A 21,570-nucleotide genomic window follows, 5' to 3' on the forward strand; every position below is an offset into this window, starting at 1 on the left:
AGCTCTTCAGCACCTACTTATTGGAAAACTAAGGTACTTTTGGTCAGAGCAATTGAATGCAACCTCAACTCAAAGATTACTTGATGCATGGAGCTATGCAACACCTACGATGTATGCATTCCAAGAGTCTTGTTGCTGAAAATGTTTAATCTCTTCATACTTTATGTCACGCCCGACACCAAAACCCTCTGTTTTTCTGATATCTCTGCTGTCTTGCATCTTCCGCAGCCAAAAATGAACAGACTGAAATCCTGCCTCTTCTAAGCAGTCTTTAATCTCAGGCAGTGACCACCTGGGCATATGAAACAATTGCCTCTAAACGATTCAGAATTCACCAGGAATACAAGATCTAATAAATATTCATCATGAAGCCTACACTCGATATTCCTTTACGACATCGATATAGAAGACCAGTAACTAGAAAAACAAAACAACTTACAGTCTCCAACTGTATGAAAACGCATGTCGAATTTTCTTCTGCTGCTTTTGGAGATGGAAATGGAGGCTAATCCTTGTCTTGCGCTCAATGATATCAAACTCAGCTTGCTCCCAAACGTACTGCACAAGCCAATAGCAATTTAAATAATTATCATAGACATCTTTGCAAGTAAAGAATATTTAGCCATAGGACTTGATCTACTCTCCATCATAGAGGTGAGACCACATAAACTATTAGATAGTCCCTAAATGTTCTTTAGCAAACTTAATGGTAATATGCTAAAAATTTACCCCAAAAATAGTAATCTGCTAAATAGAAAACATACACTTCTGCTTCTTATGAAATATTGTAGCTTATTGCTTCTTCATTTTGTAACAGATAATTCACCAGCCATGAAGGGGAGGAAGATTTAAAAAACAAATAAAACTTGGGGCTCCACGGCAGGGTTGCTTGTGAAGCGAAAAGGAAATTGGCAGGAAGAGAAGTGACAGAAACGATCCCAGGGGTAGAGTTTGGAGGGCTAGTAGTGTAAATCCTATTGAATATAACATCATGCCTATTTTTAATAATAATCTGCATTTATTTATCTAGATACTCAAGTGGAAACCAAAAGCAGTTTAAAATTTTCTGTACACTTGTATTATACATATATGCATATATATGTATGCTTCCCTGTGTAAATTTTTTGTAAGTTTTCTTTTTCCTTATCAATTGATCGGCACGCACCCATTCATCTCTTTTGGTTTACCTCTCTGGTTTTGGGACCCTAAAGTAATCAACAATCTCGAGAATGAGAAATACCAAAAAATAACAAAAAAGCACAAAAACCCCGCACCAATCCATCTGGTTGACAAAACTTCACAACATTTTGCTTTGCCTATCCATTGATATCTATTGGTCGATCAATTTGTGATGCATCCAGAACTTAAAAAAGTTCAGGCATCTGGCACAGAGGATCCCAATATCTATATATGTATACGTGTATATATAGCTTATTTTTCCATATGTTTCATATTGCTTTCCTTTTCTTTCCTCTTCCACACCCACACTAAGTTTTTAATGGAGTACAAATATTGCTACAAAAGTAAAGAATATTGAAAATAACTTTTGTACCGTAAAATTGGAAAATCTCCTCTGAAGCCTTAGCTTGCACTCTGAGGATGTACCACCATATAAATCCATTACAAATATTCCACCTTTCTTCGACAAGGCATCAAGAGCATGCTTGAAATACAGAACCAGTTCAGAACGTTGATGGAGACAACAACAGCTGTAGTTAAAGGCACACACAATGTCTCTAGCAGGCAACAGATGGTTCCTCAAGTATTTCTCATCATTTGAGGAAGAAGAGCCATCAGCAAGAGTAGATTCCACTTCATCACTCTCCAAATTATCTTTGTTCTCAGTGAGTGACACCTTTCTTAGCATCTCTTGGGGCTCGAATTTAACTAGTTTGGCCTCAAGAGGTTGCAAGACATTCCCATGAAAGAGGGACATTCTGGAATATCCATCAGCCCCAATTTTATTTATGTTGTTCTCCATGCACCAATTTAGTGCTTCAACATCCAAATCCAACCCTACAGCAGTCCTTCTTGTGTCAGTCCGGAGCCATTCTGCACTGTCAAACATAGAGTTAGTGTTAGGTCTTTAGAATGTGTTTGGACTATGACTGAGAACTTAATGAGTTTTAGATTATGAAATGGGCAATTTGCAGCTCGACATAGCGGCAATGGATACCTTAACTATAACTCAAAAAGAAGTCTAGCAACAAACCACCACACTAGAAAGAAACAAGAACAGGTACATGTATATGAACCCTGACAATGTAAAGAATGCCAACCAGGTTGTGCAACCACCATCTCTTCTTATAACCAATCTGCATTACCTCATTAGCACTAAATCTCCATAACCCATAAGACAATTTCCAGAAACATAGGCTTAGACAGAGCTAGAGTCTATAAATTGGGGGGTTCAATAGCTGAAAAATTTATGAACTTATACACAGATTTTAGGTTTTATATAAAACTTCAAAGGAGTTTCTGGGATTTGGGGGCCACAGCCAAGCCTACTTCATCTTCTTCTGATATGGCAACTAACCGCTTATAATATTACTGGCCGTGATGTTTAAATAAAGAAACAATCTTTATGAAAGCCTACTTAATTCCTCAACAAAGGGCACCAAAATGGCAACAATATAGCTTCTAGTTAGGTACAAATGTTCCCTAAATAGTTCTTAACCTCCGTTCAGATATGTCAATTAAAAGGATAGTGATGTACCTAAGAAGGGCTGTGCCACAGAAATCTTCTTGGAGGTGGAGAGGTAACCTCCCACCCACATACATCAAAAAGAACTTCAGCAGATAGCTTATGTCTCCTTTTGGTGACTGCATACGAAATAAATTACAAATTAATCACACCTGAAATCTCCTCCAGAAGAACCACATAAAATCATTCATTTGGGTGTCAAGGGAGGGGAAGAAACAAAAAGAAAATCAACAATTTCAATAAATTATTTTAATTTTTACAACTTTTCACCAAAAACAAATAACTGCACTAAGTTCAGGTGACTCGGGTTTACTTTTTTTTTTTTTTTCGCCTAGTTTCCTATCCAACTGTTTGGCATTCTTTATACTTTTCCCATATCGGCAATCAAAAATGTCATCAATTAAAATGTAGTAAGCGGGTCAAACCTGTACAGATTGTTGATAAAGAAGAAATTTTGAAGGCAAATCATTTGATGGGTACTCATCAGCTTCCTCTTTTCCATCAACCTCCTCTTCTTCTTCTTCTTCCTCTTCTTCAGAAAGTGTGTGCTTCGAAGCGGAGTGACCTTCATAATGACCATCACCAACACCTTCTTCGTCTTCTTCAGTGTAGTGAAAGGCAGCTCTTCTTGGCTGGTGTCTCTGTTTCTTGTCTCGCTTTCCCATCTCTTTCACTTTTCTACCACCGGCGCTCAACAACGCATCTATTATGAAGAGAACCTTAAGTATGATATCATTGATTTGTAATATTATGACAATTATTATTGTTTCTCCTTGAAGTTATAACCTAACTTATCCTTAGTAAAACCTAAACTTAATTAGGGTAAGCTAAAAATAAAAAAATAAACTCAATGTATCCCTCATATTGTATTTATATGTCCTCATAATTGTTGACAAAAGATATCTAATTGAAAAAAGAACTAAAACTATAAGGGATTCAATTGAAGAAGGCCTAAACTACATTAACTAATTTGATCACCTTCCCCAAAAAAAATATATATATCAAATTATTGGGTCATTATTTTGTTCTATGTTAGCAAAGGTGCAATATCACAAATTAAAATTATAGTATTAATATAAACCAATTATGATATGTTAGAAAGATAAATTAAGTCACAATATTTTGTTAATTTTTAGAATTTTAACCACTTACTCAAAGGCGGTTTTGACTACTATTTAAACTTTAAGAATTTTAACTACTCAAAGGGTTTTGGGGGGGGGGGGGGGGGGTTGGTTTTTGTTTTAGTACTACTATTTAAATTCAAGATGAATTCTTCCCTCTCGTGAAACAAAAATAATAAAGGCATTTTACTTATTATTATTTTTTTTTTTAATTGAACTTTCATTCATAAGAAAAGGTTACAAACAAGAGGATTTCACTAATAAATCCATTTTAGCATGACATAATATACAAAAGCCCTTAGAGCATCTGTAAGGGAGATGTCAAATACCAAACATCAAATTTAAATTTGATGGCTGATGTGGCAATTTGACATCTTACACAGTTTTACACTCCAACCGATATGTTAAATTATTATTTTATTACATTTCAGTGTTGATTTATTTACTACTTCTTATAATATAATTTTTATATTTTTAATTAAAAAGAAAAGAAAATACTACAAGACAATCAATTCATTGAAATATAATTCACAATTCAACACCTCGAAGAATTTTCATTCTAAGTTGAGAATAATATAGTTTTTCCTCATCACACATTCCAGATGTATCCATAGACATAATTTTCGTCTTGAACTCCATTTGTTTGAGTCAGATTTTTTTTTCATCTTGCTCAACTTTCTTCTTAATAAGCTCCATTTTCCTTTAATCTCTTTCCTTTTTTTCTTCATGTAATGTTAGAATTTGCACCAAAATAGGAGTGGGCTCATCGCTAGTGGTTTCTTTCATCTTTCTCTTTTCGGCCTTCTTACCTAGTGGTCTTTTTGCGGGAGCATAAGTATCGTTGGTGTCGTCTTCGTCAACATCTATGGGAGTTCTTTGAGTAGAAGATGATGAGAAATTAGTGAAGTTAGATTGGTTTTCATGCTTCTTACTCACTGATTCTTGTGTTTGTAACCACTTTGGTTGGTGCCTCAATAAAATCCAAGCATGATCAAGGTTGAACTTTGCTTTGTATATTGCTTCATATGTAGTCTCCGCATCCACAATCTAAAGGTTAAAAAAACAAAACAAAACTCCACATGAGAATAAATTTAATAATTAAATACACTAATACCATTTAAAATTACCTTATCTTGCTCAGTTTTGCCACTCTGATTTCTCTCATTTATAGTGGCAATACATCCAGAAAATCTATTGACCTCCTTTTGAATTTTTTGCCACTGTTGAGATAGCATTCGGTCAATTCTACTACTTTCGAACCACTTCCATATTCTCTTGTTCCTTTTACAAAGCAACCACTTCCAACATTTCTAGTTCTTCATCAGACTCTGAATCAACAAGATTCCAAAAATGCTCATCTGTCGAATCAGAAGATGAATTGGAAAAATGATGAGACATGTTGGGGTTCTTCAAAATTCACTGTAAAGGAAAAGAATTTTTTTTGGTATAAAAGAAGAACTGTGTTTGAGCACAAGTTCTTTTATATATATATATATAGCTTTTTGAAGAAAATGAAATGAAAGAGGTGATAAACAAAAATTACATGTACAATAGGAGGAAATGGTTGTGCGTTTAAAAACAATTGTTCAACGGTAGTAAATAAACTGGAAAGAGGAAAAAGGAAAATAATAAATGAAAGTTACAGCTGTCTTTAAAAATAATAAAATATTCATTTGACATCTTGCTTTTAGGCTGTCAAAAATAACAGCTGAACCTCCAGCCTTCATTCCACATCAGCTTTGACAATTCGGTTGGAGTGATGTGAGATGTTATTTCTAGCCGTTAAATATCTATGTGGCACTTTTGACATATCGGTTGGAGATGCTCTTATAGAGCCTATTTGAAATGAAAAACCTAAAACTAGCCACTTGTTATTTTCTAATTGGTTCTTATAAAATTTTAACACACTAAGAACCAATTAGAAAATGACAAGTGGCTAATTTTGGGTTTTTCTCTCCAAATAGGCTATGTATGAGTATGCCATGCTAAAATGGGTTTTGAATAAGTATCTCTACAAACAAAGCCCAACAAGAACAAATCCTAGCGAAAAAAGCAAGAAGAAGCCGCCATGATCAGTGACGGACCTACAGAGGCACAAGGAGGTACAGCTGCACCTCTCTTCATCGGATCAAGCGTTGCAAGTGACGGAAAGTTGCCACGTCGCTTAGTCCATTGCGCACTCCACCTGTTCGACAAAAGTCCTCCAACAATTCCTTTCCTTTGCTGTGCGCACATTTATTTTTTTTATTTTAAAAATTCCTGGCTAAAATGACGTCGTTTTGGACCAAGAAAAATAAAAGAAAAAAGATTCGTACTGTAGACGGAAAAGAAGGAGGAAACTCCTTCAATAAGGAGAGTTCACCTTTTTTTTTATAAAAGAAAGAAAGTTCCTTTTTGAGATATTCTTTCCGTCCCCACCACACCAATCAAAGTCCTTGTAAAAAGATCATCAAATTCATAATTTTTTTTTTAAATCTCGTCCTTTTTTCCCCCTTTTGTTTTTGTTTTGAGAGAACTCAATCTTTTATAAAACTGATTCATTAATCAAGTCTTGTGCCAATAAAGAAAATAATGTATCAATCAAACTTCCAAAGTAACTTCGAATGTATTCATAGTTAATCTAGAAAAAAAAAATTGAAACATGCTACTTTTTTTTTTCTTCTTCAGGAAACGTCGAACAAGTTTCGTTTTTCTTTTAATAATATGTTTTTATTTATTTATTATTTGACTCTCTCTGTATTCATATGATCATTAGCATACTCGGGGAGGAAGAGGCTGATTTGGCTCTCTCTTTATTTTATCCACTCTTGAAGATATAATGTGATGTTTTCATGATATGAAACCTCGTTGGCAACAATTGTAAGTTAACTGCAATGTTATTTTTTTACTATAAATTACGAATGACATTGGTATTGTTTAAATTATAAGGATATTTGGTTGCCATTTTTAAAAAAGCTTTTAGCCTTTCAAAATTGTACCTTCGTCAAAAAATTCTAGGATCTACCAGTGACCACGATCAACTCTGCAAAAGGTTTTTTTTTGTCGAAACTGTGCAATAGTTAGTAGAAAGAAGAAGCAACATGCATCAGCTAGGAGAGGGCCAAAAGAACAAACTCCCAAAACAACACCACATACAAAAGCCCCAAATGGATTAGAACATAACCCTAAAATTGCCAAAACAAGAAAGCAAGAAAAACCCCAAATAACCCACTCCATATTGATACACTTCGCACCAATCGAACCCAAAATCGCACCAAGGAAACTTTAGCCACACATCAAAGGAAACTAAAGGGCAAAAGAAACCCATAACCAACAAGAACCAAACAATTGAAGGAGGTGGTGCGAGCACCCGAGTGGAAACTTTGCACACCTTCCAAGAGAGACGTGAACAAGCACGTTTAAGATGAATAGCTGCGAACATGGATTGAGGTTGGAATGAGGGAGGAAGGAGAAGAGCAGAGTAAGTGAAAATGGAGGAGGTGAGATGAAAGAAAGGGATGAGGAATCGACGGACGAGAACCATGCACTAGAGAACCTATGCAACTTACTACTTTAGGCATGTTTATTTACCAGGAATGAGGGAAATTATGCATTTGAGAATTTTTAAATAGAGGAATTAAGGAATTAGAATTGGATCAACAAGTTTGGTTTTGAGGATATTGGATTATAGATTTTAACGTAGAAGTCACATAATTTAATTAGAGCTAACGACAAAAGACACCTTGCAGGTTTGGGGTGGTTCTTAGTATGGACCCCAGGGTATCAATTTTATCAATTTACACCCTTACGTTTGCAATATCGTCCAATTTCATCCTTCCGTTAAGTTGACCGTGTGGTCAATCTTTAAATGCTGATGTGTCTATTGTGGGACCCACCTACTAACCAACCAATTCCTAAAAAAAATTATATACAATGATAAAATAACATAAATTTTTAAAAAATAAATTAAAAAAATCCCAACCCCTCACCAGGCCAACAAACCCAGCGCCTCATGTTCACCTCATTTCGCCCCGCACCAACCCCAACCTCCATCCCTCTTTCTCTCTCTGGCGTTGGCTCGGCGGCGGAACACCAAAACCCAATTCCAGTAACATTTGACTCCAACATCCAACCCAAAACTGAAAAAGAGTGTGAAAGAGAGATGGCAGAAGGAAACAAGGTGACCTTGCATGGATCGTGGCTTAGCCTTTACACAAAGAGAATGGAACTGGCCTTGAAAACAAAAGGCATCCCCTTTGAGTTTGTGGAAGAGGATATGAATAACAAGAGCCCATTGCTCCTCAAGTACAATCCCGTCCACAAAAAAGTTCCTGTACAATCCCGCCCCTTGTTCACCCCCTCTCACCCAGCACCAACCCTAGCTCCCATCCCTTTCTCCCTCTGTCCCACTCGATTTGGACTTGCTTTTGGAGCTTCGACTCTTTTTTCAAGCTAGAGGCCTTGACGAACTTGCTGAGGAAGGAAGATGACAAATAAGGCAGCGCTAAACCGTGCGCAGGGGAGTTTATTTGTACTTGCAAAAGAGAAGCCCATGCCTTACTTGAATCTGGTGGCCCCTTCTCCACTCTGAGTCAACTCATCGTAGTACATCGTGGCTTTTGCCTCCTCTATTTTTGAGCTCAACGGTCTGCAACGGTTGTAGTCTGAAGTGACGACTTTGGGGCCCTGGTCCAAATGAGTCGTAACTCTAAAAGCAAGTCCAAAAGAACGAAATTGGAGCTAAGCCTGGGCAGGGTCTAGCGTCACCTGGGCGTCACCTGGGCCTCACTTGGTGGTGCCATCGAAGCCGGCGCGAGTTGGAAAAGCCGGTAGATTGAGAGGTGGGGTTTGAATTGAGGTTGACGAAGGAGGTGGGGTTTGAATTAGGGTTGGAGGAGGAGGTAGGGTTTGAATTGGGGTCGGTGGAGGAGATGGGCTTCAAATTGAGGTCGGTGGAGGTTGGTTTGAACTGGAATTAGGGTTGAAGAAGATGAGAAGGGGAGAAGATAGAGAGTAGCAAGAGTCTGAATTGGTGGAGGAGATGGGCTCCAAATCACAATAGCCTTATTTTTTTTTTTTAAATTTATGTTATTTTATCATTTTATATAAAAATTTCTAGGAACTGATTGGTTAGTAGGTAGATCCCATAGTACACGCGTAAGAATTTAACGATTGACCACACAGTTAATTTAATAGAAGGATGAAATTGGATGATGTTGCAAATATAAGGGTGTAAATTGATAAAATTAATACACTGGGGTGCATATTGAGAATTATCCCAAACCTGCATGGTGTCTTTTGTCATTAGCCCTTTATTTTTAAAAATTCCTTTTGTTTAAATATTTGAAATAATTTAAAGACGAGAGTTTAAGTAATTTCAATGTCATATATTGGTAAACACAAGAAAACATACGTTGGAATAATTTATGCTCTATTCGACTAGGCAAGCCGCTAGAGTTTTGATTTTCTTTCTAGTTAATATTTTCTAGAGCCTTTTCTTCTTACGAGAATTTTGTGAGTTATTGCTTTATTTTCATAGCAATTCGTGTAAAAGGGCTTTTGCTCAAATATGGACACATCCCAAAATAAAAATATTAATTATATACACATGTATAAGATATTTTAATTATATACTTAGTGGGTGATTTGTTTTTAGATTTATTTTGGTTATATAAATTTATATAATTTTCTTGTATTTGATTTTGCAATATACCATTGTTGAAATCATTCAATGTTTTTGTTTTTACTTTTTCGTAGCAGACATGTTTTCAATGTTTTTATTTTTTAAAATAATTCTTCAATTAAGTTATTAGACTCAGTTTCGAATTCTAAATATGCAAATTCTTTTTTTCTTTTTTATTTTCTGAAAATATTCACTAAAAATATTATTCAAGACATATATATAATTTTTTTTTAGTATAAGCGATAACTTTTTTTATTAATTGAAAAGTACAAACCATAGTCTAAACTAGTGGTTTGTCACACATGCATTATCATCAGGGTGCCGGGATTCGAATTTGAGACCTCAATTCTGTAAGTAAAAATCATTTTTTATTGGACTAGACCCTATTGGCCCAGACGGTACTTAAATACCCATTTTTGATAATTAAACATTAATTTGAAAGAAGATTTCCCTTACAACCATTCATTTTTCAAAATTTCTATTTTTTTTGGTGCTGAAAATTCCATCAAGAAAGAACGAACCTTCCCTCTTGCAACACAGATGGACTAAATAGTATTCCATTTTCCAAACGCGTCCTCTTGACAAAAGTAAAATTACAAGCACAATCCTCTTCTCTCCCCTCCGTTCTTCTGACTCTTTTTCCCGAGAAACAAACAAGTCTTAACAACGAAGAAGTAAAATCTAGGGCTTCTGCACCTGGAAACCAGCCTCCGATCCCCGATTTTCTCTTAAAATCACCCATCGGATGAAATTATTCAAACCCTAGGGTTTTTTTTTCCTGACCTCCCCTTTTCAATTTCGATTTCGATTCCGGTTCCGGAATTTCGAATTCTATATGTGTGATCGGTCAGAGAAGAGCCACAGAAATGTATAGCAATTTCAAGGAGCAAGCGATAGAATACGTGAAGCAAGCCGTACAGGAAGATAATGCGGGAAATTACGCCAAGGCGTTCCCTTTGTACATGAACGCCTTGGAATACTTCAAGACCCACTTGAAGTACGAGAAGAACCCTAAGATCAAGGAAGCCATAACCCAGAAGTTCACCGAGTACTTGCGCCGCGCCGAGGAGATTCGTGCTGTGTTGGATGACGGCGGCCCCGGGCCTGCATCCAACGGGGATGCGGCTGTGGCCACCAGGCCCAAGACCAAACCCAAAGACGGGGAGGGCGGCGACGGTGAGGATCCGGAGCAGGCTAAGCTCCGGGCCGGGCTCAATTCGGCGATTATAAGGGAAAAGCCCAATGTGAAATGGAACGATGTGGCTGGTTTGGAGAGTGCCAAGCAGGCCTTGCAAGAGGCAGTTATATTACCCGTCAAATTCCCGCAGTTCTTTACTGGTTAGTTTTGCTCGTTTGTTTGTGATAGTAGTTGGGTTTTGCATTTTGTTTTCCTTTTTCCTTTTTGTGCTTTTGCTATACCTTAATTCTTTGGTAATGTTGATGCTAGCTGGGAAATTCAGCTTTTTGATTTAGTTGTTTAGGGCATTTGTCAAAGTTGGGTAAATATTGAATGTTTAGGATTTCAAAGCAGTGTGAATTATACTGTTGTTGATTAACAGCTATTATGGTTGCAATTGGTTTTCTCTTCTAGTGTTTCTGATGCTGCATTGTTGCATTGAGTAATGTTGAGCTATTAGGGATTATATTTTCTAAATGGGGAAAGCTTTCATAGGTTTACTATAAGACAGTCACATAGATGGGGAGAGCCTTCTTACGCTCATGCTTGTTGATATCATATATGATATCTATTTTCTAATTCCATGTCTGTGAAATTAAAGTGGCCTTTTGGAATCATAAGGGTGCACACAGGCATATGGTTTGCATTCTTCTAGGGAAAGCAGAGGGCCACCGATAGAAAGGTTTAAGTTGTTAATAGACTTAAGATGGGTTTGTAGTAGTTATTCTCCTACTTGGAAATATTGTTCCCTTTGGAAGCAAGAGTTCATTTGGTTTCAGTATCTTACATTATATATGTTCCTTGCCCTACCTAATTATTCTTATATTTTTTTTCTAATATAATTTTCATGGTTGCTTGAAGCACTGTGTTTGTTGCTTTCTTGTTACTATCTTAACTGCTTATCCATCATTTTATATGTGTTTCTGTAGACGCCAAGAAGCTAGTATGAAAGTTGTGTTTACAGTTATATATGTTAATCAGTTTCTACTGCCATTGGAAAATCGTGTTAACAGTTACTAAGTTGAGTTTTCATTTTGATTCATCCTATAAAAGCTAATATGTATCCACTTACATTCTTTTAGGCAAGAGACGGCCATGGAGGGCTTTTCTATTGTATGGGCCTCCTGGAACTGGGAAGTCATACTTGGCCAAGGCTGTTGCAACTGAAGCAGACTCTACATTTTTCAGGTAATATAGTGTCATTGTGTGATGACTTGACTTCTTTTTAGAAGATATCTGCTTACCCTTGAAGCTTGCTGTACGAACATTCCACTCCCCCTCACCCCCCCAAAAAACAAAAGAAAAAAACAAAAGGAAAATTGCGGGTGCTATTACAAATATCATGTTTGATCTCTTGTGTGTGTCATAGTTTGAAGAATGTGATACTGTTCATATGTGAGTGTTTGCTATATTGCACTGTATGGATCGATTCTCTCTAATCAAAAGCACAGGATCGTATAAAGTCAAGTTGGCCCAGGGGGTGTTTAGATGGTATCAAAGTAATCCGTTCCTTATTGAGGGCCCTAGATATCTTCTCTCTATCTTCTTTTTTTGGTTGTGCATCTCTCTGTCTTTCAGTGAGAACTTTAAGCCGAACTCATAGAAAAAAGAGATTGTATTTTGATTGAAATGATAACCTTGTAATATATGACGGCCAAGCCACCAAGTGCTCGTATTGTCTGCATGAGCCCCCTTCCTTTGAGGTGTTCTCTGAGTGCCTTATTCTGAGACCTGTGCTTCATCATTTTGTGTAACAAATCCACCAAGTATCCTTGAATTGGAAATATTATGCTTATGCTTTCTTATTTGTGTTCCCATTTTATTTCCATACTGATGTCTTTTCTGGTTTTTAATCTGTAATTTTCTTCTGGTAGTATTTCTTCTTCAGACCTGGTTTCAAAGTGGATGGGTGAGAGTGAAAAGCTAGTTTCAAACCTTTTCCAAATGGCTCGTGATAGTGCCCCATCCATCATCTTCATCGATGAGATAGATTCATTATGTGGGACACGTGGAGAAGGCAATGAGAGTGAAGCTTCTAGACGAATTAAGACAGAACTTCTTGTGCAGATGCAGGTATATTTTTGTTTTGTGGGAAGTAGTGGAGTAAATTCTTAAGGTGCCTTGGCTATTCTTATGAGGCCTTCGAATTTCTAATACCTACAATTCTTCCTACTAGTGTTTGCTTTTTTAGTTATCACTTCAAAGTGAACGTTGAAAGTATTTGGGTAAGGAAACAAACTTAATTTATAGTTTGTAAGTAACTGAAGGAAACTTGTAGACTAGCTAAGGCTAGATAAGGTTTTGTTTGGCTGGTTTGCTGAAATAATATTTGTCATGTCAACTCTTTCTGTTCATCATCAGCCAGTTTTAGTCATAAAACTAGATTTTGTTGGATTAGAGGTACTGAAATTGCCTTGGCAGTTTTCTATTTATGTACTGATCTCTGTATGTATATATTATATAGAAATTAGAATAATTTTCTAATGCAAATCTCAGCCGTTAGATCTGATATGGACGACTGAGATATGTAGAAGGTGTGATGCATCTTAATCATTCATTTCTATATAATGTAATGGTTGAAAAACAAGTCCATTAAGGTGCTTATCTAAGTACTGGATTAGAGAATGATTACCTAATAATGCATATATAACTCTCCCTTTTTGTTAGAGAGAGAGAGAGAGAAAAGGGTAAAGTAATAAAAGATACACTCTTAATTTAATATCCCCAAAGAATGACACATTATTAAAATGAATGACACATTATTAAAATGAATGACTTGCTTTTCCTACTTTTTTTCATTTTTAACTCTACCATTTGTTCTTACCATGTTTTCCTCGAATAGAGTACAAGCAGAGACATGTAGATTGATCTCTATTACTCTATTTATATTATTAGTTGTTGCTAGTGTATAAATGATCACATATGTAAGGAAGACTGAGTGAGTATCATTTTAAAGTTGATCTTCTTATACCACTTTTATTTGATTCTACCTGTTTCATAAACTTCTCTTGTTTTAGAGTTGCATTACATCTTGCTATCTATTGTTACTCTGGAATATAGAGAGGCATTTTTCATAAAAAAATTATTCCAATAATGTGATGAAATATAATTTAGGTCATTCCTTTTTTCGAGATCTTTTCTTTTTGGATGAGAAGCCATTCATTTTTCACTGGATCTTATCTGTCATGTATTTTAGGGTGTGGGAACGAATGACCAGAAAGTTCTTGTTCTCGCAGCAACGAATACTCCCTATGCACTTGACCAGGTAAGGAGAAATATATGAAGTTTGTATGCTTGGCTTCATCTTTAATCCAAGGACACATCATATGGCTATGGTTAACTGGTATTAATTACAGGCCATTCGGCGACGTTTCGACAAGCGTATATACATTCCCCTTCCAGATGCAAAGGCTCGACAGCATATGTTCAAAGTACTGTGACATTTTCCTTTATCTTTTTATTATTTTCTTTTCATTAAACAGAGTAATAAAAACAAAATATTTTTACTAACCTTTTGTGCTATACATTTTTTTTGGGCGATATTCTGAACAGGTGCATCTAGGAGATACTCCTAACAACTTATCAGAAAGTGATTTTGAAAGCTTAGGTCGCAAAACTGAGGGTTTTTCGGGTTCAGATGTTGCTGTTTGTGTAAGCACAATGCATTTATGTTTTGCATGTATCTCTGCGTTTCTACTACCTGTCTTTAGTGTTCCTTGCATTACAAGTTAATTGAGAATAACTCACAGCACTCTGTTTGGTTTGGTTTGTTCTGTTTTAAAACTGGCAGGTTAAAGATGTTCTCTTTGAACCTGTTCGCAAAACCCAAGATGCCATGTTCTTTTTCAAGAGTGCTGATAATATGTGGATACCATGTGGACCAAAGCAACCCGGTGCTATCCAAATCACCATGCAGGAGCTGGCTGCAAAAGGACTTGCTTCACAGGTATGTGTACATGTTTTTGAATGCTGGATTTGATACTCACATGCCTATTTTGGTTCAATATTTTGGTTTCTGGTGACTTCTGGGCACACAGTTCGATGGATTGTTTTTACACACCAGATTGTGAAGTGATGGGAAGTTTTTTCATTATCATTTGGAGAGGCAAAATTTCACTTGCGATGAAAATCCAAAATTTAATTTAATTTTAAAATATTGTTATTCTATGTATGATCCATGTAAATGAGAAAGGGAAATCTGTTACATTGTCAGAGGAACAAGTTTCAATATTTTTTTAATTTTTTAATTTTATTTTATAAAATGATGTTCAAGTTTAAACATCTCCAAAGTAATATTATGTGCTCATTACTGCCTTGCAGATCCTTCCACCTCCAATCACAAAAACAGATTTTGATAAGGTGCTTGCTAGACAGAGGCCAACAGTGAGCAAAAGTGACCTTGATGTCCATGAGAGATTCACAAAAGAGTTTGGAGAGGAAGGGTGATGAATTTTCTGTATTTATATATCTCATTGATCCACACTTATCATCAGTGCAGTGGCCAAGAATTGTATTTTATTTCCTAGTGCTGGATGGATCTAATGAATTACATACTCTGAATTAGTTTCTTCAATGAGGAAGGTGACATGACCTCCCTTTTCTGTATTCAGATGAAAATACTGGTGTTTGAACATCTTGAATGGCTTGTTTTCAAATTGTGTAAAGGACAGTTGAAAAAATATTGCTTCAGAATGTTGATACATCAATAATGTTTGTCGTCCCCATTGGTAATTTCTACTTATTTTCGTGAAACTAATTGTGCAGTTGGCTTCTAAGTGTTTTGACTTTCAGATATCCTTACAATTACTTGTGATTACTGTCAAAATTCATCTAGATAGGATTGGATGGTTGGAGGGGGTTACTTTTGAAGTGACCGTTGTCTATTTGTAGCAAAATTCATTTCTTTTGCTTTTAGTATTATCTTTTGTATGTTTACACATTGTTTCTTTAGTATTGTGATTTGGGAAGTTGAGAACTTGGGTACCGGTTTGTGTCTAAATTCCAGTTAGTCACTAACTGGCATTCGTCTGGTCCCCAAGCAAACCTGTTTCTCAGTTAATCTTGTGTACCTTTCATGGATATGCTTTCAGGAGTGGATGCGCCTTTCGGAGGACTTGGATATTTAATCCGGCAGAGTTCTGTGACCTGGGATTCATGCCAACCTCCCTTTTTTCACTTCTCCTTTTTCCTCCTTTACCCTTTTCTACATCCTTTGGTACAGAGCAGGCTGGATTTTTGACATTAAATTTTTCACCTGCTGTGGTCGCATGACTCGCATGATCTTAGTTGTGCTAACCAACTCAGCCCCATATTACTGTGCCATTATTTCATGTTTCAATGTGTAAAGAAATTAGTGATATACTATACTCGTGTATTATGTTTAGTTGGATTTGTCTGAGAGTCTAATGTGTGTATTGTGAGGAAACCACATTTGGAAATGTTTCATTAAAAACATAGTCTTTGTACGTTTTACATGAAACAACAGCATACGTCCACCAAAAGGACTAAATTTCTTCCACAAAATTCAATTGCCTATCACCACTATTGTCCAAAAACCGACCATGGTGCTTCTGGGCATGTTTGAAAATTTCTCCAGTAAGCCAACAATTATGAGCAAACTTTAATGAAAAATGCCGGCATTGCCCAACAAGCCTTACACAGTTTGGGGTATAAAATGAGCTTGTAACCTTCACAAAATCACTACAATTTCTTGGTTTCTATATTTTTATCATTATGGTTTCTGCTTATATCTTGAAGCTCACTAGAGTTCTTACTCTTCTCATCTTCATTGCATTTTCTTTGGCCCATGGAGCCACTGCTAACAAAAAGGTACTGAGACACGATTCAATGAGGCCATCATTTAGTTTTCAGACTACTAGAAATGAGATAACTGAAAAAAATTCATTAAAAACAAAGGAAAGCACTTGGTATGAAATGGTTTTGAATTGGCATGCAAAAATTGCAAGTTCTTTTCCAAGGATAATCTTGAAATATGATGAGCATAATTCAAAACCCCAAACCCGGAAATGAATATAGTTGCATCTATATATATATGTGTGATCTGAATTTGAATTTCTTTTTCTTTTTCATGTTGCAGCATTATATAGTTTACATGGGGCACCACTCTCACCCCAACTCTGAATCTGTCATCAGAGCAAACCATGAGATTCTTGCTTCAGTCACTGGAAGGCAGGATACTAATTGGATTTATGCAGCTATATAGGAACAATTTCTGCTTCCATTTTCTTACTTTCATAAATGCCAATGCAGACTGCTATATGTTTTATCTATTCATGTTTTGGAATAATTCTCAGTATTGTTGGAGCACACGATGCAGCACTTTACCATTACAGTAAAACTTTTCAAGGCTTCTCAGCCAGGCTTACACCAGAGCAAGCTCAACAACTTGCAGGTACTGTGATTAAATTACTATGGTATTGTCTTCTAGAAACCCAATAGAGTAAGAATAGAAGAAAGAATAGTTTTTTACAAAATAAAAGTAAAAATATTGACTATATGTGAGAAGAACTTCATTACATTGATTTCTGTTCATGTACTACAGAAAGTGATTCGGTTGTTTCTGTGTTCGAGAGCAAAACAAATCGTTTGAGCACAACCCATTCCTGGGATTTTCTAGGCCTAGACTCTATTCCCCAATACAATCAAATGCCAATGGATTCAAAATCCAATGTCATTGTTGGTGTGATTGACACTGGTATGGCTTCAATCTTTTTTCTTATCTGGTTCTTCTCCTTATACTCCTTTATGATTGTTTCGTTAGTTTTGTTTTGCAGGAGTTTGGCCAGAGTCAGAGAGCTTCAGTGATAAAGGATTAGGGCCTGTGCCGGAGAAATTCAAAGGAGAGTGTGTTACTGGCGAGAATTTTACATTGGCCAATTGCAACAGGTACCCTTCATGTCTTAGACTGCTATAGAATTTTATTCTTATCATCCAACAAATACAAAGAAAAGAAAGAAAGAAAAAACTGTTTAGGTCAATAGATATCTTCTACCTGAATATGACTGCACATTGCTGAATCATGCAGGGTTTCCATATCCAGAAGTCCAACTTTGTAAATTGGTTTTTTATTTGCAGGAAAATCATCGGCTCCCGCTTTTATGTTCAAGGATTTGAAGTAGAGAAAGGGCCTCTTGAGTCCTTTGCGCCTCTTCCTTTTTTCCGATCAGCTCGAGATAGTGATGGACATGGGAGTCACACTGGCTCAACAATAGCTGGATCTGTAGTACCTAATGCCAGCTTCTTTGGGATGGCCAGAGGCACTGCAAGAGGTGGTGCACCGAGCACCAGACTTGCTATCTACAAGGCATGCTGGTTTAACTTGTGTAGTGATGCAGACGTTCTTTCTGCTATGGATGATGCCATTTATGATGGTGTCGATATTCTCTCCCTTTCCCTTGGCCCTGACCCTCCACAGCCAACTTATTTTGAAAATGCAATCTCCATTGGGGCTTTCCACGCATTCCACAGAGGAATACTTGTTTCTGCATCAGCTGGGAACTCTGGTTTCCCAAGTACTGCATGCAATGTTGCTCCCTGGATCCTCACTGTTGCTGCAAGCACTTTGGATAGGGAATTCCATTCAAACGTATATCTTGGAAATTCAAGAATTCTTAAGGTGAGCTTGGCATCCAAATGCTTCTACCCTTTCAAGTTTTTTTTTAACCACATAAAGGTTTGTGCATGTGTGCACACACAACACACCAAAAAAACAATTAAAGTTGACATTCAGATATAAATTCTGCGATGACAGGGTTCCTCCTTAAACCCACTGAAAATGGAAAGGTCTTACGGTTTGATAGCTGCAAGTGCTGCAGCTCTCCCAGAAGTCACAGCAAAGAATGCAAGGTAATCTTTCTTTTCAAATGTTTGATGTTAATATTACTGCTACACCAGCTGATGCATGATATAGTTTTCTATCATGCTATATGCACAGTACATTCTTTTAGCACCCAAAAGAAAACACACCTGCTCAGTATTATGCCAATACTACTTCATGTCATTCTAAGAGAACTCATCAGGTAATGGTTTTCAATATTCAAACTTTTTAAAATCTCCACTGATGGTAACGAACATTATTCGAAACCATAGGTTTCTTTCGATATGTGACACCCAGTACTAACCTCCAAATTGGTAATCATGATCAAACTAAATCTGGTTTGCCTTGGCCAAGCTAATACTTGAGCCCATGAAAACCTGTGAACTTTCATTATTTGCTCACCGTTAGATAAGTTCTGATTGTTTCTTTTATCAGCTTTTGCAAGAACAATACTCTAAATGCTAGCTTAATTAAGGGGAAAATCGTGGTATGCACCTTTGAGACCTTCACTGATAACCGAAGGGACAAAAGCATAGTTGTAAGACAAGGTGGTGGTGTGGGAATGATTCTTGTCGATCCATTTCTCAAAGATGTTGGCTTCCAGTTTGTCATCCCAGGCACTCTAATTGGTCAAGAAGAAGCACAAGAGCTTCAAGAGTACATGACGACAGAAACGTGAGTTTCTCAAGCTTTGCTTGCTCAAATATCTATCAATGGAAGAAATTAAAAGTTACTTAAAAAACGTAAATTGAAAGCTACAGATATCCAACAAGTCAGCGATACTAGCTACCGAGAAATCCTAAATTGATTGGAAATTTAAAAGTCTTGTTATTACAGGAACCCAGTTGCTATAATCTCCCCGACGATTACATTTCTGAAAACTAAACCTGCACCAGAAATGGCAGTGTTCTCATCCATGGGGCCAAATATCATAACCCCAGACATTATCAAAGTAAGTTCTATCAAATCTCTTAGTTTCTCTTCTTGAATATATCTAAAACACTTACAAATCAATATTAATGCTGGAATGTGGGTAAAAGAGCATCATCAGTGCTATATCCTGGGGTTATACTAAATGAACAATTAACTCCAAATAAATAACCAACTATGAAAATACCTATTGCAGCCAGATGTTACAGGACCTGGAGTGAATGTTTTAGCAGCATGGTCTCCGGCAGCGACTGCTGCAACGGCTGAAATGTCTGTCAATTATAACATAATATCTGGCACCTCGATGTCTTGCCCACATGTATCTGCGGTTGCAGCAATTTTGAAATCCTACCAACCTTCCTGGAGTCCAGCAGCCATAATGTCTGCAATAATGACAACAGGTCACTGCATTTAAAAGTTTTTTCATTATACTTTCAAGTAGCTTAACAAACTTAAATTGGGTCACTCAAGTTATGATTTTCTTTTGTTGTCACAGCAACTGTCCTTGATAACAGCAGAAGAACCATTGGAAGAGATCCAAATGGAACCCCTACCACACCTTTTGACTATGGATCTGGACACATTAACCCAGCTGCAGCAATTGATCCTGGACTAGTATATGATTTTGATTCCCATGACATTATCAATTTTCTCTGCAGCACTGGGGCTAGCCCTTTGCAACTGAAAAACCTCACAGGAAGTCTAGTTTATTGCCAGAAGTCTCCAGCCCCTTCCTACAATTTTAACTATCCTTCGATTGGTGTGTCAAAAATGAATGGAAGGGTATCTGTTCACCGAACCGTTACTTATTATGGTAAAGGCTCAACAGTATATGTTGCCAATGTAGATTATCCAGCAGGTGTGAATGTCACAGTTGCACCATCTAAACTCAAGTTTACAAAAAGCGGGGAAAAGATGTCTTTTAGGGTAGATTTTGCCGCCTTCAAGAACAGTAATGGAAGCTTCGTGTTTGGAGCTTTGACATGGAGCAATGGTATTCAAAAGGTTAGGAGTCCTATTGGTCTCAATGTGATTTCAGTATAGGAACAAGAGTTCTAGAGCTTGTTTTTTTCAGATACTATATCTAGATGATGATTTCAACTTGTCGATTGTCCCATCAAAAGCTACAAGGAGAAATGTACTTGTGTAGTATATCAAAAGTTCACAGTCACTTCCTATGGACTTGTATATCTATGGTTTCAGATTAAATACGTTCCGATATGTATAGTCGGCATTGAGAAATCATAGTTCCCACCCCCCTTTTCGTAAGTGGCATGCTGAATTTGTGGATGGCCAAAATATACAACACTGCAAGTGCAAGAAAGTTAAGCATCTTATTAGCTTCATGATAAATGCAAAAAAGTTATCATGTAATTGTTACTCTTTCCTTGTACTTTCGTCTGTTAGGTAGGGTGGGGGAAGGACTAAATCTTTATACTATGTTTCAAATTCTTGTAATTTTTGAAAATTAAGGTTTCATCCCCAAAACATCAATTATAGGAAATCCTTACCTGATCACTTTTCACAGCAATAAGAATACAGTGAATGCAAGTGTGTGCTAAGCATGGAACTGTAACTGTAAGAGGCAACTTTCAAAGCAAAAACAATGCAAGATCCAAGACCTAACAAAGTCCACTAAGTTTATCATAATAGATATCCACACGCATAAAGTTTCTGTCAAAATCGTTATGCAGGTGTGACTTAGAAAGCAATGAGCAAAAGCTGTTTAATATGTCTAAGGCTTTAATAATGGAATTGACGCAGTTTCCATTTCACTTTAACAAGAATACGAAGCTGCTAATGAAGAGATTATGCATTAGTACCATATTACTCCATGGATAACCAACAAAGTATTTCAACTTGCTAAGAAGTCCGAAAATGGATCACATGACCAAATACATCAGAACACAAAAGTCATGTAACAACTTTGTGGACTTGACTTGAATGTGAGAATGCTACCTAGGTTGAAGAAAGAAAGTTAAGAGAACAAAGTTGTGCTATCTAGCATTGTCCAAAATTAATTGGTGCTATCACATACCTCCTACAACATGAGTGGTGGCAATGAAAATTTCATGAGACTGTTGATCTGGTCTTCTTTTATTTATTTATTTTTTATGAAAAGGCAACAATGACCAATTA

General features: G+C 36.7%; 3 protein-coding genes and 1 pseudogene across 3 annotated transcripts; 2 read left to right on the forward strand and 2 right to left on the reverse strand.

Moving 5' to 3' along the window:
* Positions 1–93: 93 nt before the first annotated feature.
* Positions 94–3,369, reverse strand: LOC110763293 (S-adenosyl-L-methionine-dependent methyltransferases superfamily protein). The gene is made up of 5 exons (XM_021966048.2): positions 3,130–3,369; positions 2,717–2,823; positions 1,553–2,057; positions 440–558; positions 94–292 (listed from the first exon to the last, which is right to left on the reverse strand). Exons 1-5 carry the CDS (start codon positions 3,367–3,369, stop codon positions 94–96), a joined length of 1,170 nt encoding a protein of 389 aa, XP_021821740.2.
* Positions 3,370–4,353: 984 nt separating this feature from the next.
* On the reverse strand, positions 4,354–5,060 carry LOC148293978 (glutathione S-transferase T2-like; annotated as a pseudogene).
* A 4,919-nt stretch (positions 5,061–9,979) lies between these two features.
* SKD1 (AAA-type ATPase family protein) lies at positions 9,980–15,388 on the forward strand. The gene is made up of 8 exons (XM_021966064.2): positions 9,980–10,825; positions 11,747–11,852; positions 12,539–12,737; positions 13,861–13,929; positions 14,021–14,095; positions 14,217–14,315; positions 14,455–14,610; positions 14,985–15,388. The coding sequence occupies exons 1-8, from the start codon at positions 10,354–10,356 to the stop codon at positions 15,108–15,110; spliced, it is 1,302 nt and encodes a 433-aa protein (XP_021821756.1). The 5' UTR covers positions 9,980–10,353; the 3' UTR covers positions 15,111–15,388.
* Positions 15,389–16,776: 1,388 nt separating this feature from the next.
* LOC110763296 (subtilisin-like serine-protease S) lies at positions 16,777–20,875 on the forward strand. The gene is made up of 10 exons (XM_021966051.2): positions 16,777–16,853; positions 16,979–17,076; positions 17,227–17,379; positions 17,459–17,570; positions 17,760–18,300; positions 18,436–18,530; positions 18,937–19,176; positions 19,339–19,453; positions 19,628–19,832; positions 19,928–20,875. Exons 1-10 carry the CDS (start codon positions 16,777–16,779, stop codon positions 20,473–20,475), a joined length of 2,184 nt encoding a protein of 727 aa, XP_021821743.2. The 3' UTR covers positions 20,476–20,875.
* The last annotated feature ends 695 nt before the right edge of the window (positions 20,876–21,570 follow it).

This window comes from Prunus avium, chromosome 6 (assembly GCF_965620075.1).
Source record: "Prunus avium chromosome 6, drPruAviu1.hap1.1, whole genome shotgun sequence".
NCBI lineage: Eukaryota > Viridiplantae > Streptophyta > Magnoliopsida > Rosales > Rosaceae > Prunus > Prunus avium.

Coding starts and splice junctions, on each gene's coding strand:
- LOC110763296 (XM_021966051.2), top strand. CDS start 16,777: ATGGGGCACCACTCTCACCCCAACTCTGAATCTGTCATCAGAGCAAAC. Junction 17,077..17,226: donor GCAAGCTCAACAACTTGCAG/GTACTGTGATTA, acceptor CATGTACTACAG/AAAGTGATTCGGTTGTTTCT. Junction 19,833..19,927: donor GTCTGCAATAATGACAACAG/GTCACTGCATTT, acceptor TTGTTGTCACAG/CAACTGTCCTTGATAACAGC.
- LOC110763293 (XM_021966048.2), bottom strand. CDS start 3,369: ATGGGAAAGCGAGACAAGAAACAGAGACACCAGCCAAGAAGAGCTGCC. Junction 2,058..2,716: donor TGTGGCACAGCCCTTCTTAG/GTACATCACTAT, acceptor TATGTTTGACAG/TGCAGAATGGCTCCGGACTG. Junction 293..439: donor TTTTCATACAGTTGGAGACT/GTAAGTTGTTTT, acceptor TCATATGCCCAG/GTGGTCACTGCCTGAGATTA.
- SKD1 (XM_021966064.2), top strand. CDS start 10,354: ATGTATAGCAATTTCAAGGAGCAAGCGATAGAATACGTGAAGCAAGCC. Junction 13,930..14,020: donor CTCCCTATGCACTTGACCAG/GTAAGGAGAAAT, acceptor TATTAATTACAG/GCCATTCGGCGACGTTTCGA. Junction 14,611..14,984: donor CAAAAGGACTTGCTTCACAG/GTATGTGTACAT, acceptor ACTGCCTTGCAG/ATCCTTCCACCTCCAATCAC.